Source organism: Salmo salar, chromosome ssa13 (assembly GCF_905237065.1).
Source record: "Salmo salar chromosome ssa13, Ssal_v3.1, whole genome shotgun sequence".
NCBI classification, from domain to species: domain Eukaryota; kingdom Metazoa; phylum Chordata; class Actinopteri; order Salmoniformes; family Salmonidae; genus Salmo; species Salmo salar.
The window spans coordinates 100702880-100723691 of NC_059454.1; the positions used below are offsets into that span (position 1 = coordinate 100702880).

Sequence of the window (20812 nt, forward strand, 5' to 3'; positions counted from 1 at the left end):
TTGTGCCCCTCTGTTACTGTAATGTCCTCTTTTGCTTAGCTTCTGTCACCTCGATGAACTTGGCACCTGTAGATAGTGAGAATGTGCTTTCTCTTCTTTGATAGGCTACAATTTCTAAACAGATATACCAGAAGTACTATCTAGACACTTGGTAACCCACCTGTAGTGATCTAATGGATTCACAATACTAAATGAATTCACATACTAATCTAATCACCTGTTACTTCCTCCGTTTAATAAGTCTCTTTTCCCTCTCAATTCCCTTGTCAATCACTTGGAGAGAATCTCAAGATCAGTATAACATGTTAAACCTAGCCATTCAGTTAATTGGGGAGGAAAGAAGTCACTGAGGTTAATGAACTGTTTCTTAGGAAGCTTGATGAATGATAATGAACCTTGTATTTTCACCGTATTCCCATCTGTGTGTGTGTCTGGCTCTGCGATTCTCTGTCTGTTCGTGTGTGTCCGTTCGTCCATCTGACGGTCTGTGTCCGTCTGTTTGTGTGCGTCCGTCCACCTGACCGTGTGTGTGTGTGTGACAACAGATTGTGGGGAACGGCAGTGAGCAGCAATTGCAGAAGGAGCTGGAGGATGTTCTGATGGACCCCTCTGTAGCTGACCAGGTTCTGAGCGGTGGGGGTGGTGGCTGGGGAGACCAGGTGGGAGGGGGGGACCATGTGTCCCAGCCCACCACAGCAGTACTACCCCAGTCCATGCCCCAACCGTGCCCTGACCCCCTCAGCGACCCCCTCAACACCCTGCCAAAAGTTGAGATGGTTCTGCCCGTCCAATCCGCACAAGGTGCACAGGAGAGCGAGCTAAATGAACGATCGTACCGTGGTGAGTCAGAGCAAGGTTACCAAATCAACCCCTTTACCGGGGGAACGTTTTGGCTCAAGGGCCACATCAGGGTTTTGAAATTCAACAGATTTTCTTTTTACGGATTTGTTTGTCAAAATCTATTTGCGGTCCAGAAAAAGGGCTCATATTGGAAAATATATAGATCCATTATGATTTGCACATGGTTATCTATCTATTTCTAGACATTCAAGAGTGGCCTGGAGTGTTGTTTTTTACCCCAATATAATAATCTCCAGCTGGTTGGATTGGATGTGCCCCTCCTCTACACCTTAGACACTTCTGTAGATATGAGAGGATTGGATGGGCCCCTCCTCTACACCTTAGACACTTCTGTAGATATGAGAGGATTGGATGGGCCCCTCCTCTACACCTTAGACACTTCTGTAGATATGAGAGGATTGGATGGGCCCCTCCTCTACACCTTAGACACTTCTGTAGATATGAGAGGATTGGATGGGCCCCTCCTCTACACCTTAGACACTTCTGTAGATATGAGAGGATTGGATAGATGTCAGAACCTTGGTAATAACTTCATCTTGTCTTCTGATTGGCTGGGTGGAAATATAAATTCTGTACATCCAATGTCCTAGGGGTAGGGTCTACGATTAGATTTTGGATTCATGGTTCATCTGATGCCTCTCCCTCTCACTAGACCCTCTCTGTGTGACCTTTGACTTCCACAGGGGATGAGTCATCATCGGAGTGCAGCCCCAGTACACCCATCCCAGACGAGGACAGTGTGGTCTTCAATAAGCTGACCTACCTGGGCTGTGCATCGGTCAATGCCCCCCGCAGTGAGATGGAAGCGCTCTGCATGATGACCGTCCTCAGAGGGCAGTGCCAGCTACCCCTGGACGTCACCCTATCTGTGCCCGGCGTCTCAGAGGGCACCGTCAGGTCAGGACTGCTTGCCAAACAAACCAACACCGGAGAATATTGTGTGTGTCTGCGCGCGCGCGCGTGTGTGTGTGCGCGTGTGTGTGTGTGCGCGTGTGTGTGTCTGTCTGTGTGTGCGTGTGTGTGTCTGCGCGCGCACGCGCGCGTGTGTGTGTGTGTGTGTGTGTGTGTCTGTCTGTCTGTCTGTCTGTCTGTCTGTCTGTCTGTCTGTCTGTCTGTCTGTCTGTCTGTCTGTCTGTCTGTCTGTCTGCGTCTGTGTGTGTGTGTGTGTGTGTGTGTGTGTGTGTGTGTGTGTGTGTGTGTGCGTGTGTCTGCGCGCGTGTGTCTGTGGTCCCATCCGGATTGCCGGTGGTGCATACTTGGCGTTACTCCTCCTCCTCTCCTCTCCTTTTATCTACTCCTCCTCTCCTCTCCTTTTATCTACTCCTCCTCCTCTCCTCTCCTTTTATCTACTCCTCTTTCTTCTACTCCTCTCCTTTTATCTACTCCTCTTTCTTCTCCTCCTCTCCTTTTATCTACTCCTCCTTCTTCTCCTCTTCTTTTATCTACTCCTCTTTCTTCCTCCTCCTCCTCTCCTCTCCTTTTATCTACTCTTCTCCTCCTCCTCCTCTCCTCTCCTTTTATCTACTCCTCTTTCTCCTCCTCCTCCTCTCCTCTCCTTTTATCTACTCCTCTTTCTCCTCCTCTCCTCTCCTTTTATCTACTCCTCTTTCTCCTCCTCTCCTTTTATCTACTCCTCTTTCTCCTCCTCTCCTCTCCTTTTATCTACTCCTCTTTCTCCTCCTCCTCCTCTCCTCTCCTTTTATCTACTCCTCTTTCTCCTCCTCCTCCTCTCCTCTCCTTTTATCTACTCCTCTTTCTCCTCCTCCTCTCCTCTCCTTTTATCTACTCCTCTTTCTCCTCCTCCTCTCCTCTCCTTTTATCTACTCCTCTTTCTCCTCCTCCTCTCCTCTCCTTTTATCTACTCCTCTTTCTCCTCTTTCTCCTCCTCTCCTCTCCTTTTATCTACTCCTCTTTCTTCTCCTCCTCTCCTTTTATCTACTCCTCTTTCTTCTCCTCCTCCTCTCCTCTCCTTTAATCTACTCGTCTTTCTTCTCCTCCTCTCCTTTTATCTACTCCTCTTTCTTCTCCTCCTCTCCTCTTCTTTTATCTACTCCTCTTTCTTCTCCTCTCTGCTCTCCTCTCCTGTTCTCCTTCCAACTCCATTCCTAGCTCTCCTTTCCTCCGCTCCATTCTGTCCCTCATACATCCCTACCTCACTCCCGGGATTCTGCCTCTTCTCTGTCTTGTAAAGTAAGCCATACACTTGTTATAAAAATGATAGCTTAAGCTTTTAAAGAGTTGCCTAACTAAAGAAAGTTAATTCAGGCTGATTTGACGTTAGCTAGCTAAGTTAACGTTACCTGACACTCTTGTCCCTGCTCCACCTTTCTCTTTCGCTGCTGTGGCTGGAAATATTTCAATAAAGTCATCTGAGAAACAGAAAATCAAACCAAAGACAGATAAATATAACTATCTTGCTTGCACTTGATACAGTTCCAAACGAACTAGCTAGCTAACTTGCTAGACTAGTAACATTAGTTTCTAGAGTTACAGGCTGCCTGCCACAGCTCACAGAGCTGAATAACCTTCAGAACTGTATGAATCCTGACTGATGATCTATGTACCAAAGAAAGCCAGTGTCCTTTAGAAGTAGGATGTTTCTTTTTGTGTGGCGGCAATGATTCTGCCATGGTGCAGTGCCATAGTTAAATGAACGCAGAGGAAACACTGCTATAAGGTCTGTATATAGTGTCTGTAAATCGTGAGAGAAAAAAGTATTTGATCCCCTGCTGATTTTGTACGTTTGCCCACTGACAAAGAAATGATCAGTCTATAATTTTAATGGTAGGTTTATTTGAACAGTGAGAGACAGAATAACAACAAAAAAATCCAGAAAAACGCATGTCAAAAATGTTATAAATTGATTTGCATTTTAATGAGGGAAATAAGTATTTGACCCCCTCTGCAAAACATGACTTAGTACTTGGTGGCAAAACCCTTGTTGGCAATCACAGAGGTCAGACGTTTCTTGTAGTTGGCCACCAGGTTTGCACACATCTCAGGAGGGATTTTGTCCCACTCCTCTTTGCAGATCTTCTCCAAGTCATTAAGGTTTCGAGGCTGACGTTTGGCAACTCGAACCTTCAGCTCCCTCCACAGATTTTCTATGGGATTAAGGTCTGGAGACTGGCTAGGCCACTCCAGGACCTTAATGTGCTTCTTCTTGAGCCACTCCTTTGTTGCCTTGGCCGTGTGTTTTGGGTCATTGTCATGCTGGAATACCCATCCACGACCCCTTTTCAATGCCCTGGCTGAGGGAAGGAGGTTCTCACCCAAGATTTGACGGTACATGGCCCCGTCCATCGTCCCTTTGATGCGGTGAAGTTGTCCTGTCCCCTTAGCAGAAAGACACCCCCAAAGCATAATGTTTCCACCTCCATGTTTGACTGTGGGGATGGTGTTCTTGGGGTCATAGGCAGCATTCCTCCTCCTCCAAACACGGCAAGTTGAGTTGATGCCAAAGAGCTCCATTTTGGTCTCATCTGACCACAACACTTTCACCCAGTTGTCCTCTGAATCATTCAGATGTTCATTGGCAAACTTCAGAGGGGCATGTATATGTGCTTTCTTGAGCAGGGGGACCTTGCGGGCACTGCAGGATTTCAGTCCTTCACGGCGTAGTGTGTTACCAATTGTTTTCTTGGTGACTATGGTCCCAGCTGCCTTGAGATCATTGACAAGATCCTCCCGTGTAGTTCTGGGCTGATTCCTCACCGTTCTCATGATCATTGCAACTCCACGAGGTGAGATCTTGCATGGAGCCCCAGGCCGAGGGAGATTGACAGTTCTTTTGTGTTTCTTCCATTTGCGAATAATCGCACCAACTGTTGTCACCTTCTCACCAAGCTACTTGGCAATGCTCTTGTAGCCCATTCCAGCCTTGTGTAGGTCTACAATCTTGTCCCTGACATCCTTGGAGAGCTCTTTGGTCTTGGCCATGGTGGAGAGTTTGGAATCTGATTGATTGATTGTTTCTGTGGACAGGTGTCTTTTATACAGGTAACAAGCTGCGGTTAGGAGCACTCCCTTTAAGAGTGTGCTCCTCATCTCAGCTCATTACCTGTATAAAAGACACCTGGGAGCCAGAAATCTTTCTGATTGAAAGGGGGTCAAATACTACTATTCCCTCATTAAAATGCAAATCATTTTATAACATTTTTGACATGTGTTTTTCTGGATTTCTTTGTTGTTATTCTGTCTCTCAGTGTTCAAATAAACCTACCATTAAAATTATAGACTGATCATTTCTTTTTCTGTGGGCAAACGTACAAAATCAGCAGGGGATCAAATACTTTTTTCCCCCACTGTATATTTTTTTTAAACCTGCATATTTAGTTAAAAGAAATTCATGTTAGCAGGCAATATTAACTAGGGAAATTGTGTCACTTCTCTTGCTTTCATTACGCACAGAGTCAGGGTATATGCAACAGTTTGGGCCGCCTGGCTCGTTGCAAACTAATTTGCCAGAATTGTACATAATTATGACTGTTGTGCAATGTACCTGCAATATTTACACTTAGGGGTGCCACCCGTTAGATAAAATACAGAACTGTTCCGTATTTCACAGAAAAAATAAACGTTTTGTTTTCGAAATGATCATTTCCGGATTTGACCATATTAATGACCAAAGGCTCGTATTTCTGTGTTTATTATAATTAAGTCTATGATTTGATATTTGATAGAGCAGTCTGACTGAGCGGTGGTAGGCAGCAGCAGGCTCGTAAGCATTCATTCAAACTTTACTGCGTTTGCCAGCAGCTCTTAGCAATGCTTGATTCACAGCGCTGTTTATGACTTCAAGCCTATCAACTCCCGAGATTAGGCTGGCAATACTAAAGTGCCTATAAGAACATCCAATAGTCAAAGGTATATGAAGTACAAACGGTATAGAGAGAAATAGTAGACACATCATAATTCCTATAATAACTACAACCTAAAACTTCTTAACTGTGAATATTGAACCACCAGCTTTCATATGTTCTCATGTTCTGAGCAAGGAACTTAAACGTTAGCTTTCTTACATGGCACATATTGCACTTTTACTTTCTTCTCCAACACTTTGTTTTTGCATTATTTAAACCAAATTTAACATGTTTATTATTTATTTGAGACTAAATAGATTTTATTTATGTATTATATAAAGATAAAATAAGTGTTCATTGTTCATTCAGTATATATTAGGCCGATTAATCGGTATCGGGGTTTTTGATCCTCCAATAATCGGTATCGGCATCGAAAAACCATAATCGGTCGACCTCTAATCTGGATATAGGATGTATATAGGCTGTATATAATCTGGATATTGGCTGGATTTAATCTCTATGTAGTTTCTATATAATCTGGATATAATCTCTATATAGGCTGTATATAGTCTATGTAATCTGTATGTAGTCTGTATGTAGGCTCTATATAATCTGTATGTAGTCTCTATATAGGCTGTATGTAGTCTGTTTGTAGTCTCTATATAGGCTGTATGTAGTCTCTATATAGGCTGTATATAATCTGTATGTAGTCTCTCTATATAGGCTGTATATAGTCTATATGTAGTCTCTATATAGGCTGTATGTAGTCTCTATATAATCTGTATGTAGTCTGTATGTAGGCTCTATATAATCTGTATCTAGTCTCTATATAGGCTGTATATAGTCTATATGTAGTCTCTATATAGGCTGTATGTAGTCTCTATATAATCTGTATGTAGTCTTTATATAGGCTGTATATAATCTGTATGTAGTCTCTATATAGGCTGTATATAGTCTATATGTAGTCTCTATATAGGCTGTATGTAGTCTCTATATAATCTGTATGTAGTCTGTATGTAGGCTCTATATAGTCTGTATGTAGGCTCTATATAATCTGTATGTAGTCTGTATGTAGGCTCTATATAATCTGTATGTAGTCTCTATATAGGCTGTATATAGTCTCTATATAGGCTGTATATAGTCTCTATATAGTCTGTGTATAGTCTCTATATAGTCTGTGTATAGTCTCTATATAGGCTGTATATAATCTGTGTATAGTCTCTATATAGGCGGTATATAATCTGTGTATAGTCTCTATATAGGCTGTATATACTGTATAGTCTCTATATAGTCTGTGTATAGTCTCTATATAGTCTGTGTATAGTCTCTATATAGGCTGTATATAACCTGTGTATAGTCTCTATATAGGCGGTATATAATCTGTGTATAGTCTCTATATAGGCTGTATATAGTCTGTGTATAGTCTCTATATAGGCTGTATATAGTCTGTGTATAGTCTCTATATAGGCTGTATATAGTCTGTGTATAGTCTCTATATAGGCTGTATATAGTCGGTGTATAGTCTCTATATAGGCTGTATATAATCTGTGTATAGTCTCTATATAGGCTGTATATAATCTGTGTATAGTCTCTATATAGGCTGTATATAATCTGTGTATAGTCTCTATATAGGCTGTATATAGTCTGTTTATAGTCTCTATATAGGCGGTATATAATCTGTGTATAGTCTCTATATAGGCTGTATATAGTCTCTATGTTGTCTTTATATAGGCTGTGTATAGTCTCTATATAGGCTGTATATGGTCTCTATATAGGCTGTATATAATCTGTGTAGAGTCTCTATATAGGCTGTATATAATCTGTGTATAGTCTCTATATAGGCGGTATATAGTCTGTGTATAGTCTCTATATAGGCTGTATATAGTCTGTGTATAGTCTCTATATAGGCTGTATATGGTCTCTATATAGGCTGTATATAATCTGTGTATAGTCTCTATATAGGCTGTATATAATCTGTGTATAGTCTCCATATAGGCGGTATATAATCTGTGTATAGTCTCTATATAGGCTGTATATAGTCTGTGTATAGTCTCTATATAGGCTGTATATAGTCTATATAGGCTGTATATAATCTGTATATAGTCTCTATATAGGCGGTATATAATCTGTGTATAGTCTCTATATAGGCTGTATATAGTCTGTGTATAGTCTCTATATAGGCTGTATATAGTCTCTATATAGGCTGTATATAATCTGTATATAGTCTCTATATAGGCTGTATATAATCTGTGTATAGTCTCTATGTAGTCTCTATATAGGCTGTATATAATCTGTATGTAGTCTCTATATAGGCTGTGTATAGTCTCTATATAGGCTGTATATAATCTGTGTATAGTCTCTATATAGGCGGTATATAATCTGTGTATAGTCTCTCTATAGGCTGTATATAATCTGTGTATAGTCTCTATATAGGCTGTATATAATCTGGGTATAGTCTCTATATAGGCTGTATATAATCTGTATATAGTCTCTATATAGTCTGTGTATAGTCTCTATATAGGCTGTATATAGTCTGTGTATAGTCTCTATATAGGCTGTATATAATCTGTGTATAGTCTCTATATAGGCTGTATATAATCTGTGTATAGTCTCTATATAGGCTGTATATAGTCTCTGTATAGGCTGTATATAATCTGTGTATAGTCTCTGTATAGGCTGTATATAATCTGTGTATAGTCTCTATATAGGCTGTATATAATCTGTGTATAGTCTCTATATAGGCTGTATATAATCTGTGTATAGTCTCTATATAGGCTGTATATAGTCTGTGTATAGTCTCTATATAGGCTGTATATAGTCTGTGTATAGTCTCTATATAGGCTGTATATAATCTGTGTATAGTCTCTATATAGGCTGTATATAATCGGTGTATAGTCTCTATATAGGCTGTATATAATCTGTGTATAGTCTCTATATAGGCTGTATATAGTCTCTGTATAGGCTGTATATAATCTGGGTATAGTCTCTATATAGGCTGTATATAATCTGTATATAGTCTCTATATAGTCTGTGTATAGTCTCTATATAGGCTGTATATAGTCTCTATATAGGCTGTATATAATCTGGGTATAGTCTCTATATAGGCTGTATATAATCTGTATATAGTCTCTATATAGTCTGTGTATAGTCTCTATATAGGCTGTATATAATCTGTATATAGTCTCTATATAGGCTGTATATAATCTGTGTATAGTCTCTATATAGGCTGTATATAGTCTGTGTATAATCTGTATATAGTCTCTATATAGTCTGTGTATAGTCTCTATATAGGCTGTATATAATCTGTATATAGTCTCTATATAGGCTGTATATAATCTGTGTATAGTCTCTATATAGGCTGTATATAGTCTGTGTATAGTCTCTATATAGGCTGTATATAATCTGTGTATAGTCTCTATATAGGCTGTATATAATCTGTGTATAGTCTCTATATAGGCTGTATATAGTCTCTGTATAGGCTGTATATAATCTGTGTATAGTCTCTGTATAGGCTGTATATAATCTGTGTATAGTCTCTATATAGGCTGTATATAATCTGTGTATAGTCTCTATATAGGCTGTATATAATCTGTGTATAGTCTCTATATAGGCTGTATATAGTCTGTGTATAGTCTCTATATAGGCTGTATATAGTCTGTGTATAGTCTCTATATAGGCTGTATATAATCTGTGTATAGTCTCTATATAGGCTGTATATAATCTGTGTATAGTCTCTATATAGGCTGTATATAATCGGTGTATAGTCTCTATATAGGCTGTATATAATCTCTGTATAGTCTCTATATAGTCTGTATATAGTCTCTATATAGGCTGTATATAATCTGTGTATAGTCTCTATATAGGCTGTATATAATCTGTGTATAGTCTCTATATAGGCTGTATATAATCTGTGTATAGTCTCTATATAGGCTGTATATAATCTGTGTATAGTCTCTATATAGGCTGTATATAGTCTGTGTATAGTCTCTATATAGGCTGTATATAGTCTGTGTATAGTCTCTATATAGGCTGTATATAGTCTGTGTATAGTCTCTATATAGGCGGTATATAATCTGTGTATAGTCTCTATGTTGTCTTTATATAGGCTGTATATAATCTGTGTATAATCTATATTTTACCTTTACCAATTAACTTTGAACCATAACAGCCATAACCTTAGCTGCCTTTTTCTCTGCAGGTTGCTGGACCCCCAGACAAGCACAGAGATAGCCAGTTACCCCATCTACAAGATCATGTTCTGTGTGCGTGGTCATGACGGCACGCCTGAGAGTGACTGCTTTGCCTTCACAGAGAGCCACTACAACGCAGAGATCTTCCGTATACATGTCTTCCGCTGTGATATCCAAGAGGCGGTGAGGACACACACACACACACACACACACACACACACACACACACACACACACACACACACACACAGAGATTCGGGGATGGTGACAGACTGAGACATCAACACTTGCACATAACCTTTACAAAAGCCCAGTGGTAAGTAATTCACTTTCAGTGACTGAGTTGTTTATCTCCGTGTTGCCTTGGTCGTCCTTCGCCATACTACACTTCCATACACATTTAACTGTAGTATAAATCATGAACTGCAGGGGGAGCCAGAGTTCCTACCCTTTTTCACAGTACCAGATTCTTACCTCGGACAGAACTTTTCTCATGCTGCCCACACACAATGCCCAAACATTCATGTTGAGAGGAAATATCTCTCCCTGTCAGCTGTTTACCCCTCTCTTCCTCTCGCTACCCCCTCTCTCTATCTATCTCTCTACCTTTCTCTCTACCCCCTCTCTCTCTATCTATCTCTCTCTACCTTTCTCTACCCCTCTCTCTATCTATCTCTCTCTATCTATCGCTCTACCTTTCTCTACCCCCTCTCTCTATCTATCTCTCTCTACCTTTCTCTCTACCTCTCTCTCTATATATCTCTCTCTATATATCTCTCTACCTTTCTCTACCCCCTCTCTCTATCTATCTCTCTACCTTTCTCTCTACCCCCTCTCTCTCTATCTATCTCTCTCTATCTATCGCTCTACCCCCTCTCTCTCTACCCCTCTTTCTCTCCCTCTCTCTCTCTACCTCTCTACCTCTCTCTCTCTACCCCTCTCTCTCTCTCTACCTCTCTCTCCCTCTCTACCTCTCTCCCTCTCTACCTCTCTCTCTCTCTACCCCTCTCTCTCTACCCCTCTCTCTCTACCCCTCTCTCTCTACCCCTCTCTCTCTCCCTCTCTCTCTCTACCCCTCTTTCTCTCCCTCTCTCTACCCCTCTCTCTCTCTGTCCCTCTCTGTCCCCCTCTCTCTCTCTCTCTCTCTCTCTCTCTCTCTCTCTCTCTCTACCCCCCTCTCTCTCTACCCCCCTCTCTCTCTACCCCCTCTCTCTCTCTCTACCTCTCTCTATCTCTCTCTACCCCTATCTCTCTCTACCCCTATCTCTCTCTACCCCTATCTCTCTCTCCTCTCTCTCTACCTCTCTCTCTATCCCCTCTCTCTCTACCCCTCTCTCTCTCTACCCCTCTCTCTCTATCTCTCTCTTCTCTCTCCCCTCTCTCTCTATCTCTCTCTCTACCCTCTCTCTCTATCTCTCTCTATCTCTCCTTCTCCCCCTCTCTCTACCCTCTCTCTCTACCCCCTTTCTCTCTCTCTCTCTCTCTCTCTCTCTCTCTCTACCCCTCTCTCTCTCTCTCTCTCTACCCCCTCTCTCTCTACCCCCTCTCTCTCTACCTCTCTCTCTCTACCCCTCTCTCTACCCTCTCTCTCTACCCTTCTCTCTATCTCTCTCTACCCCTCTCTCTCTACCCCTCTCTCTCTCTCTACCCCTCTCTCTCTCTCCCTCTCTCTCTACCCCTCTCTCTCTCTACCCTCTCTCTCTCTCTCCTCTCTCTCTCTACCCCTCTCTCTCTCTCCCCTCTCTCTCCCCTCTCTTTCTCTACCCCTCTCTTTCTCTACCCCTCTTTCTCTCCCTCTCTCTCTACCCCTCTCTCTCTCCCCTCTTTCTCTCCCTCTCTCTCTCCTCTCTCTCTCTCTCTACCCCCTCTCTTTCTCTACCCCTCTCTCTCTACCTCTCTCTCTCTCTCTCTACCCCTCTACACCTCTCTTTCTACCCCTCTCTACCCCTCTCTCTACCCCTCCCTCTCTCTACCCCTCCCTCTCTCTCTACCCCTCCCTCTCTCTCTACCCCTCCCTCTCTCTCTACCCCTCCCTCTCTCTGTACCCCTCCCTCCCTCTCCCTCTCTCTCTCTCTCCCTCTCCCTCTACCCCTCTCTCTCTACCCCTCTCTTTCTCTACCCCTCTCTTTCTCTACCCCTCTCTTTCTCTACCTCTCTCTTTCTCTCTCTCTACCTTTCTCTCTACCTCTCTCTCTACCCCTCTTTCTCTCCCTTTCTCTCTACCCCTCTCTGCCTTTCTCTCTATCTCTCTCTACCCCTATCTCTCTCTACCCCTATCTCTCTCTACCCCTATCTCTCTCTCCCTCTCTCTCTACCCCCTCTCTCTCTACCCCTCTCTCTTCTCTACCCCCTCTCTCTTTCTCTACCCCTCTCTTTCTCTACCCCTCTCTTTCTCTACCCCTCTCTTTCTCTGCCCCTCTTTCTCTCCCTCTCTCTCTACCCCTCTTTCTCTCTACCCCTCTTTCTCTCCCTCTCTCTCTACCCCTCTTTCTCTCCCTCTCTCTCTACCCCCCTCTCTTTCTCTACCCCTCTCTTTCTCTACCTCTCTCTTTCTCTCTCTCTACCCCTCTACACCTCTCTTTCTACCCCTCTCTACCCCTCTCTACCCCTCCCTCTCTCTCTACCCCTCCCTCTCTCTCTACCCCTCCCTCTCTCTCTACCCCTCCCTCTCTCTCTACCCCTCCCTCTCTCTGTACCCCTCCCTCTCTCTGTACCCCTCCCTCTCCCTCTCTCTACCCCTCTCTTTCTCTACCCCTCTCTTTCTCTACCCCTCTCCCCTCTCTTTCTCTCTACCTCTCTCTACCCCCCTTTCTCTCCCTTTCTCTCTACCCCTCTTTCTCTCCCTCTCTCTCTACCCCTCTCTTTCTCTACCCCTCTCTTTCTCTACCCCTCTCTTTCTCTCTCTCTACCTTTCTCTCTACCTCTCTCTCTCTACCCCTCTTTCTCTCCCTCTCTCTCTACCCCTCTTTCTCTCCCTCTCTTTCTCTACCCCCCTCTCTTTCTCTACCTCTCTCTACCCCTCTCTTTCTCTACCCCTCTCTTTCTCTACCCCTCTCTTTCTCTCTCTCTACCTTTCTCTCCCCCTCTCTCTCTCTACCCCTCTTTCTCTCCCTCTCTCTCTACCCCTCTTTCTCTCCCTTTCTCTCTACCCCTCTTTCTCTCCCTCTCTCGCTACCCCTCTTTCTCTCCCTCTCTCTCTACCCCTCTCTTTCTCTACCCCTCTCTTTCTCTACCCCTCTTTCTCTACCTCTCTCTTTCTCTCTCTCTACCCCTCTACACCTCTCTCTTTCTACCCCTCTCTACCCCTCCCTCTCTCTGTACCCCTCCCTCTCTCTGTACCCCTCCCTCTCTCTGTACCCCTCCCTCTCCCTCTCTCTACCCCTCTCTTTCTCTACCCCTCTCTTTCTCTCTACCTCTCTCTACCCCCCTTTCTCTCCCTTTCTCTCTACCCCTCTTTCTCTCCCTCTCTCTCTACCCCTCTTTCTCTCCCTCTCTCTCTACCCCTCTCTTTCTCTACCCCTCTCTTTCTCTACCCCTCTCTCTCTCTACCCTCTCTCTCTCTACCCCTCTACACCTCTCTCTTTCTCCCTCTCTCTACCCCTCCCTCTCTCTCTACCCCTCCCTCTCTCTCTACCCCTCCCTCTCTCTCTACCCCTCCCTCTCCCTCTCTCTACCTCTCTCTCCCTCTCTCTCTACTTCTCTCTACCCTCTCTCTCTACTTCTCTCTACCCTCTCTCTCTACTTCTCTCTACCCCTCTCTCTACTTCTCTCTACCCCTCTCTCTACTTCTCTCTACCCCTCTCTCTACTTCTCTCTACCCCTCTCTCTCTACTTCTCTCTACCCCTCTCTCTCTACTTCTCTCTACCTCTACCCCCTCTCTCTCTCTCTACCTCTACCGCCTCTCTCTACTTCTCTCTACCCCTCTCTCTCTACTTCTCTCTGCCCCTCTCTACTTCTCTCTGCCCCTCTCCTCCTCTCTCTACCCCTCTCTCTCTACTTCTCTCTACCTCTACCCCCTCTCTCTCTCTACCTCTACCCCCTCTCTCTACCCCCTCTCTCTCTCTACCCTTCTCTCGCTACCTCCCCATCTATATACCTCTCAATTCAATTCAAAGGACTTAGAATAGACAATAGACAATAAACAAAAGGGAAATAAACAAGGGAAACATCAGTAAACATTACACTCACATAAGTTGTAAAATAATATAGACATTTCAATTGTTATATTATTGGCTTTGTACAGTGTGCATATAGTTGAAGTATGAAAGGGAAAATAAATAAACAGATGAATATTGGTTGTATTTACAATGTTGTTTGTGTTCCACTGGTTGCCCTTTTCTCATGGCAACGGGCCACAAGTCTTGCTGCTGTGATTACAAACTGCGGTATTTCGCCAAACAGATATAGGAGTTTATCAATGTTTATTTGTTTTCAAATTCTTTGTGGGTCTGTGTGATCTGTGGGAAATATGTGTCTCTAACGTGGTCATACATTTGGCAGGAGGTTAGGAAGTGCAGCTCAGTTTCCACCTCATTTTTCTCGGGCAGAGTGCACATAGGCAGACCTGGCTCTCGAGAGAAGACCGGCTATGATGGCCTCTCTCTCAATAGCAAGGTTATGCTCACCAAGTCTGTACATAATCAAGGATTTTCTTAATTTGGGGTCAGTCACAGTGGTCGGGTATTCTGCCACTGTGTACTCTCTGTTTTGGGGCCAGACATCTGCATTGTTTGGGGTTTTAGGCTGGGTTTCTGTACAGCACTTTGTGACATCTGCTCATGTATAAAGGGCTTTAGAAATACATTTGATTGAGATAGCATTCCAATTTGTTTAGTTTTTTGGTTGATTCTTTCCAGTGTGTCAAATAGTTCTCTTTTTGCTTTCTCATAATTTGGTTGGGTCTAAATGTGTTTCTGTCCAGGGTAGGAATGGGTATCGTTAACATTTTAACGGTATTACTACTCTTACCGATGCTGCTTATCCATCCGGTACTTTAACGGTATTACTACTCTTACCGATGCTGCTTATCCATCCGGTACTTTAACGGTATTACTACTCTTACCGATGCTGCTTATCCATCCGGTACTTTAACGGTATTACTACTCTTACCGATGCTGCTTATCCATCCGGTACTTTAACGGTATTACTACTCTTACCGATGCTGCTTATCCATCCGGTACTTTAACCTCTATGGGCTAGGTGGGACGCAAGCGTCCCACCCGTGGTGCACTCCATCAACAGCAGGTGCATTTCAAGAGCGGCAAATTTGAAACCAAATAAATGTCAAAATTCAAATTTTTCAAACATACAACTATCTTACACCCTTTGAAAGATAAACATCTCCTTAATCTAACCACGTCGTCCGATTTCAAAAAGGTTTTACGGCGAAAGCATAAAGTTAGATTATGTTAGGAGAGTACATTGACAATAGCTGTGTGTAATGTTTTGTCAATTCAAAGACAGGGTCACCAAAACCATAAAACCAGCTAAAATGATGCACTAACCTTTTACAATCTCCATCAGATGACACTCCTAGGACATTATGTTAGACAATGCATGCATTTTTAGTTCTATCAAGTTCATATTTATATCCAAAAACAGCGTTTTACTATGGCATTGATGTTGAGGAAATCGTTTCCTCCAATAACCGGCAGTCAAGTCAGCACCACAAATTAAATAATTAAAATTAGAAAACATTGGTAAAATATTATATTGTCATTTAAAGAATTATAGATTTACATCTCTTGAACGCAATCAACTTGCCAGATTTAAAAATAACCTTACTGGGAAATCACACTTTGCAATAATCTGAGCACTGCGCCCAGAAAAATACGTGTTGCGATACAGACTAGCCGCCATGTTGGGGAGATCTAAAATCGAAAATACTATGTAAATAATCCATTACCTTTGATTCTCTTCATCAGATGTCACTTCCAGGTATCACAGGTCCATAACGAATGTAGTTTTGTTCAAAAAAGCTCATCATTTATGTCCAAAAATCTCCGTCTTGTTAGCACATGATCTAAGCCCGCCGGACTTCACTTCATGAACGAGGGGAAAAAATATATTTACGTTCGTTCAAACATGTCAAACGTTGTATAGCATAAATCATTAGGGCCTTTTTTAACCAGAACATGAATAATATTCAAGGTGGACGAATGCATTCTCTTTTATAACGTATTGGAACGAGGGTACCCAACATGAACTCGCGCGCCAGAGTCTAATGGGCCATCATCGTTCCATGGCTCTTGTTCGGTCAGATCTCACAGTAAAAGACTCAAAACACTTTGTAAAGGCTGGTGACATCTAGTGGAAGCAATAGGAAGTGCCAAAATATTCCTCAGCCCCTGTGTTTTTCAATGGGATAGGTTTAAAGGTAATACAACACATCAGGTATCCACTTCCTGTCAGAAAATGTCTCAGGGTTTTGCCTGCCAAATGAGTTCTGTTATACTCACAGACACCATTCAAACAGTTTTAGAAACTTTAGGGTGTTTTCTATCCATATATAATAAGTATATGCATATTCTAGTTACTGGGTAGGATTAGTAACCAGATTAAATCGGGTCCATTTTTTTATCCAGCCGTGCAAATACTGCCCCCTAGCCCTAACAGGTTAACGGTATTACTACTCTTACCGATGCTGCTTATCCATCCGATACTTTAACGGTATTACTACTCTTACCGATGCTGCTTATCCATCCGGTACTTTAACGGTATTACTACTCTTACCGATGCTGCTTATCCATCCGGTACTTTAACGGTATTACTACTCTTACCGATGCTGCTTATCCATCCGGTACTTTAACGGTATTCTTATCGGTTCTTTTTGTTATTTTTTACGAAAAAAAACTAAAACTAATTAAGAACAGAATTAACACTGCTTTATTTTCTGAAATATAAAATAAACAATTATTTACAGCAAAAGAAACAGCAATGTTTTAAAGGAATCACTATTATAGACTAGGTTGTGATGATGGGGATGGGAGCCAGGCCTTTGTAAAGCTCGACCTCTAGGTCAACATGCTCGCTGAGGGACGAGGTGTCCTGTTGGATCGTCAACCTCAACTCCCTGTCCTCCACTGAGAACAACTCCTCCAAGGCACTCCTTGTTTTGTACAATGTAGGGACTGTCTCCTCCATTTCCTCTCCTTCAGACTCTTCCTCCTGTTGCTGGTGCTGTGTGTCTGTCTGCTACGGCTCCTCTGACAGCCCTTGTGTTGCTCCTGTCACATTGGCCTCAACAGTTGTCTTCCTCAGCCTGTCCCAGGTGGCGTCACTCACCAGCCTCCCTTTAAATCTGGGGTCCATTGCTGTGGCCTCATGCAGGAAGGGTTGAATGTCCTCATCCTGATAGCGCTCGGAGAGGTTCTCCCACACCTTCTCTTTGATGGTTGCCACAAACGTTGTATCTTCATGCTTCACAGTGAAGAGCTCTTCCAGTTTGTGGAGGATGGGTATGATGTCCACAGGGGGGCATTCTTGTCACATGACACACACAGTGTGGATGTATAGAGGATTCTCATGAGCTGGACAAACTCCTCAGCCTTATTTTAAAATTTTTAATTTCACCTTTATTTAACCAGGTAAGCTAGTTGAGAACAAGTTCTCATTTACAACTGTGACCTGGCCAAGATAAAGCAAAGCAGTGCGACACAAACAACAACACAGAGTTACCCATGGAATAAACAATAGAAAAAAGGAAGTCTATATACAGTGTGTGCAAATGTCATGAGGAGGTAAGGCAATAAATAGGCCATAGTTGCGAAGTAATTACAATTTAGCAGATTAACACTGAAGTGATAGATGAGCAGATGGTGATGTGCAAGTAGAAATACTGGTGTGCAAAAGAGCAGAAAAATAAATAAAAACAATATGGGGATGAGGTAGGTAGATTGGGTGGGCTATTTACAGATGGACTATGTACAGCTGCAGCGATCGGTTAGCTGCTCAGATAGATGATGTTTAAAGTTAGTGAGGGAGATATGAGTCTCCAGCTTCAGCGATTTTTGCAATTCGTTCCAGTCATTGGCAGCAGAGAACTGTAAGGAAAGGCGGCCAAAGGAGGTGTTGGTTTTGGGGATGACCAGTGAGATATCCTCTTAGGGATCCCTAAGCGCGAATCCCGCTCGAATCCCGTTAGCGGGATTGATTTGACAACATCCAGTGAAATTGCAGTGCGCCAAATTCAAACTGCAGAAATATCAATATTCAAAATTCACGAAAATATAAGTGTAAAACATCAAAAATAAAACTTAACTTCTTGTTAACCTGTTAGGGCTAGGGGGCAGCATTTGCACGTCTGGATAAAAAAAATGTACCCGATTTAATCTGGTTACTAATCCTACCCAGTAACTAGAATATGCATATACTTATTATATATGGATAGAAAACACTCTAAAGTTTCTAAAACTGTTTGAATGGTGTCTGTGAGTATAACAGAACTCATTTGGCAGGCAAAACCCTGAGACATTTTCTGACAGGAAGTGGATACCTGATGTGTTGTATTGCCTTTAAACCTATCCCATTGAAAAACACAGGGTCTGAGGAATATTTTGGCACTTCCTATTGCTTCCACTAGATGTCACCAGCCTTTACAAAGTGTTTTGAGTCTTCTGGAGGGAGATCTGACCGAACAAGAGCCATGGAACGATGATGTCCCATTAGACACCTGGCGCGCGAGTTCATGTTGGGTACCCTCGTTCCAATACGTTATAAAAGAGTATGCATTCGTCCACCTTGAATATTATTCACGTTCTGGTTAAAAAAGGCCCTAATGATTTATGCTATACAACGTTTGACATGTTTGAACGAACGTAAATATATTTTTTCCCCTCGTTCATGACGAGAAGTCCGGCTGGCTTAGATCATGTGCTAACAAGACGGAGATTTTTGGACATAAATGATGAGCTTTTTTGAACAAAACTACATTCGTTATGGACCTGTGATACCTGGAAGTGACATCTGATGAAGAGAATCAAAGGTAATGGATTATTTACATAGTATTTTCGATTTTAGATCTCCCCAACATGACGTCTAGTCTGTATCGCAACGCCGTATTTTTCTGGGCGCAGTGCTCAGATTATTGCAAAGTGTGATTTCCCAGTAAGGTTATTTTTAAATCTGGCAAGTTGATTGCGTTCAAGAGATGTAAATCTATAATTCTTTAAATGACAATATAATATTTTACCAATGTTTTCTAATTTTAATTATTTAATTTGTGACGCTGACTTGACTGCCGGTTATTGGAGGGAAACGATTTCCTCAACATCAATGCCATAGTAAAACGCTGTTTTTGGATATAAATATGAACTTGATAGAACTAAAAATGCATGCATTGTCTAACATAATGTCCTAGGAGTGTCATCTGATGGAGATTGTAAAAGGTTAGTGCATCATTTTAGCTGGTTTTATGGTTTTGGTGACCCTGTCTTTGAATTGACAAAACATTACACACAACTCTTGTAAATGTACTGTCCTAACATACTCTAAATTTATGCTTTCGCCGTAAAACCTTTTTGAAATCGTAAAACGTGGTTAGATTAAGGAGATGTTTATCTTTCAAAGGGTGTAAAATAGTTGTATGTTTGAAAAATTTGAATTTTGACATTTATTTGGATTCAAATTTGCCGCTCTTGAAATGCACCTGCTGTTGATGGAGTGCACCACGGGTGGCACGCTAGCATCCCACCTAGCCCATAGAGGTTAATCCAGCCGCTGTGTCAGATTTCAAAAAGGCTTTACGGCGAAAGCAGACCATGCGATTATCTGAGGACAGCGCCCCTCATACAAACACATGAAAATCATTTTTCAACCAGGCAGGTGCGACACAAAAGTCAGAAATAGCCATTTAATAAATGCCTTAGCTTTGAAGATCTTCTTCTTTTTGCAATCTCAGATGTCTCAGTGATACAATGAATGGTCGTTTTGTTCGATAATGTCCTTCTTTATATCCCCAAAATGTCCATTTATTTGGCGCTTTTGATTCAGAAATACACCGGTTCCAACATGACTACAAAGAATCTAATAAGTTACCTGTAAACTTGGTCCAAACATTTCAAACAACGTTCCTAATCCAACCTCAGGTATCCTAAAATGTAAATAAACAATCAAATTTAAGACGGAATAAACTGTTTCTAATACCGGACAAAAACAACGTGAAGCGCGGTCCAGTTCACGCGCAACAAAAGACTAAAGCCCTTCAGAGTGACACCTACAAAGAACAGCCCTACTTCTTCATTTCTCAAAAGAAAAACATCGAACAATTTCTAAAGACTGTTGACATCTAGTGGAAGCCATAGGAATTGCAATCTGGGCCCTAATAAATCAGGTCTCCCATAGAAAACCTTTGGAAAACACAATGACCTTAATCCTTTTTCCCTGGACGGATTGTGCTCGGGGTTTCGCCGGCCAAATCAGTTCTGTTATACACACAGACATTATTCTAACAGTTTTAGAAACTTCAGAGTGTTTTCTATCCAAACCTACTAATTATACGCATATTCTAGCTTCTGGGCCTGAGTAACAGGCAGTTTACTTTGGGCATGCTTTTCATCCAGATGTGTAAATACTGCCCCCTATCCCAGAGAGGATATACCTGCTGGAGCGCGTGCTATGGGTGGGTGTTGTTGTCGTGAGCTGAGATAAGGCGGAGCTTTACCTAACATAGACTTATAGATGACCTGGAGCCAGTGGGTTTGGCGACGAGTATGAAGCGAGGGCCAGCCGACTAGAGCATACAGGTCACAGTGGTGGGTGGTATAAGGGGCTTTGGTGACAAAACGGATGGCACTGTGATAGACTGCATCCAGTTTTACGAGGGTATGTTTGGCGGCGTGAGTGGATGGAAGTCCTCGTCCTTCAGACAGTCCAGGTTGTCCTTGGTCATTGCTTTTCACAGTCGTGGATCCAAGGCTGCTGCTTGGATTGCTGGATACTGCTCCATGAACCTCTCTATC

At 42.4% G+C, this 20812-nt stretch overlaps 1 protein-coding gene across 4 annotated transcripts in view; it reads left to right on the top strand.

Moving 5' to 3' along the window:
• LOC106568376 (rab GTPase-activating protein 1) overlaps nt 1-20812 on the top strand; it is a 289542-nt gene that overhangs the window by 25535 nt on the left and 243195 nt on the right. For all 4 annotated transcript variants that reach the window (XM_045692525.1, XM_045692527.1, XM_045692524.1 and 1 more), the window contains 3 exons: nt 546-840; nt 1545-1758; nt 9862-10036. In XM_045692525.1, the coding sequence (XP_045548481.1) occupies nt 546-840; nt 1545-1758; nt 9862-10036 (684 nt within the window). The remainder of the gene's footprint in view (nt 1-545; nt 841-1544; nt 1759-9861; nt 10037-20812) is intronic.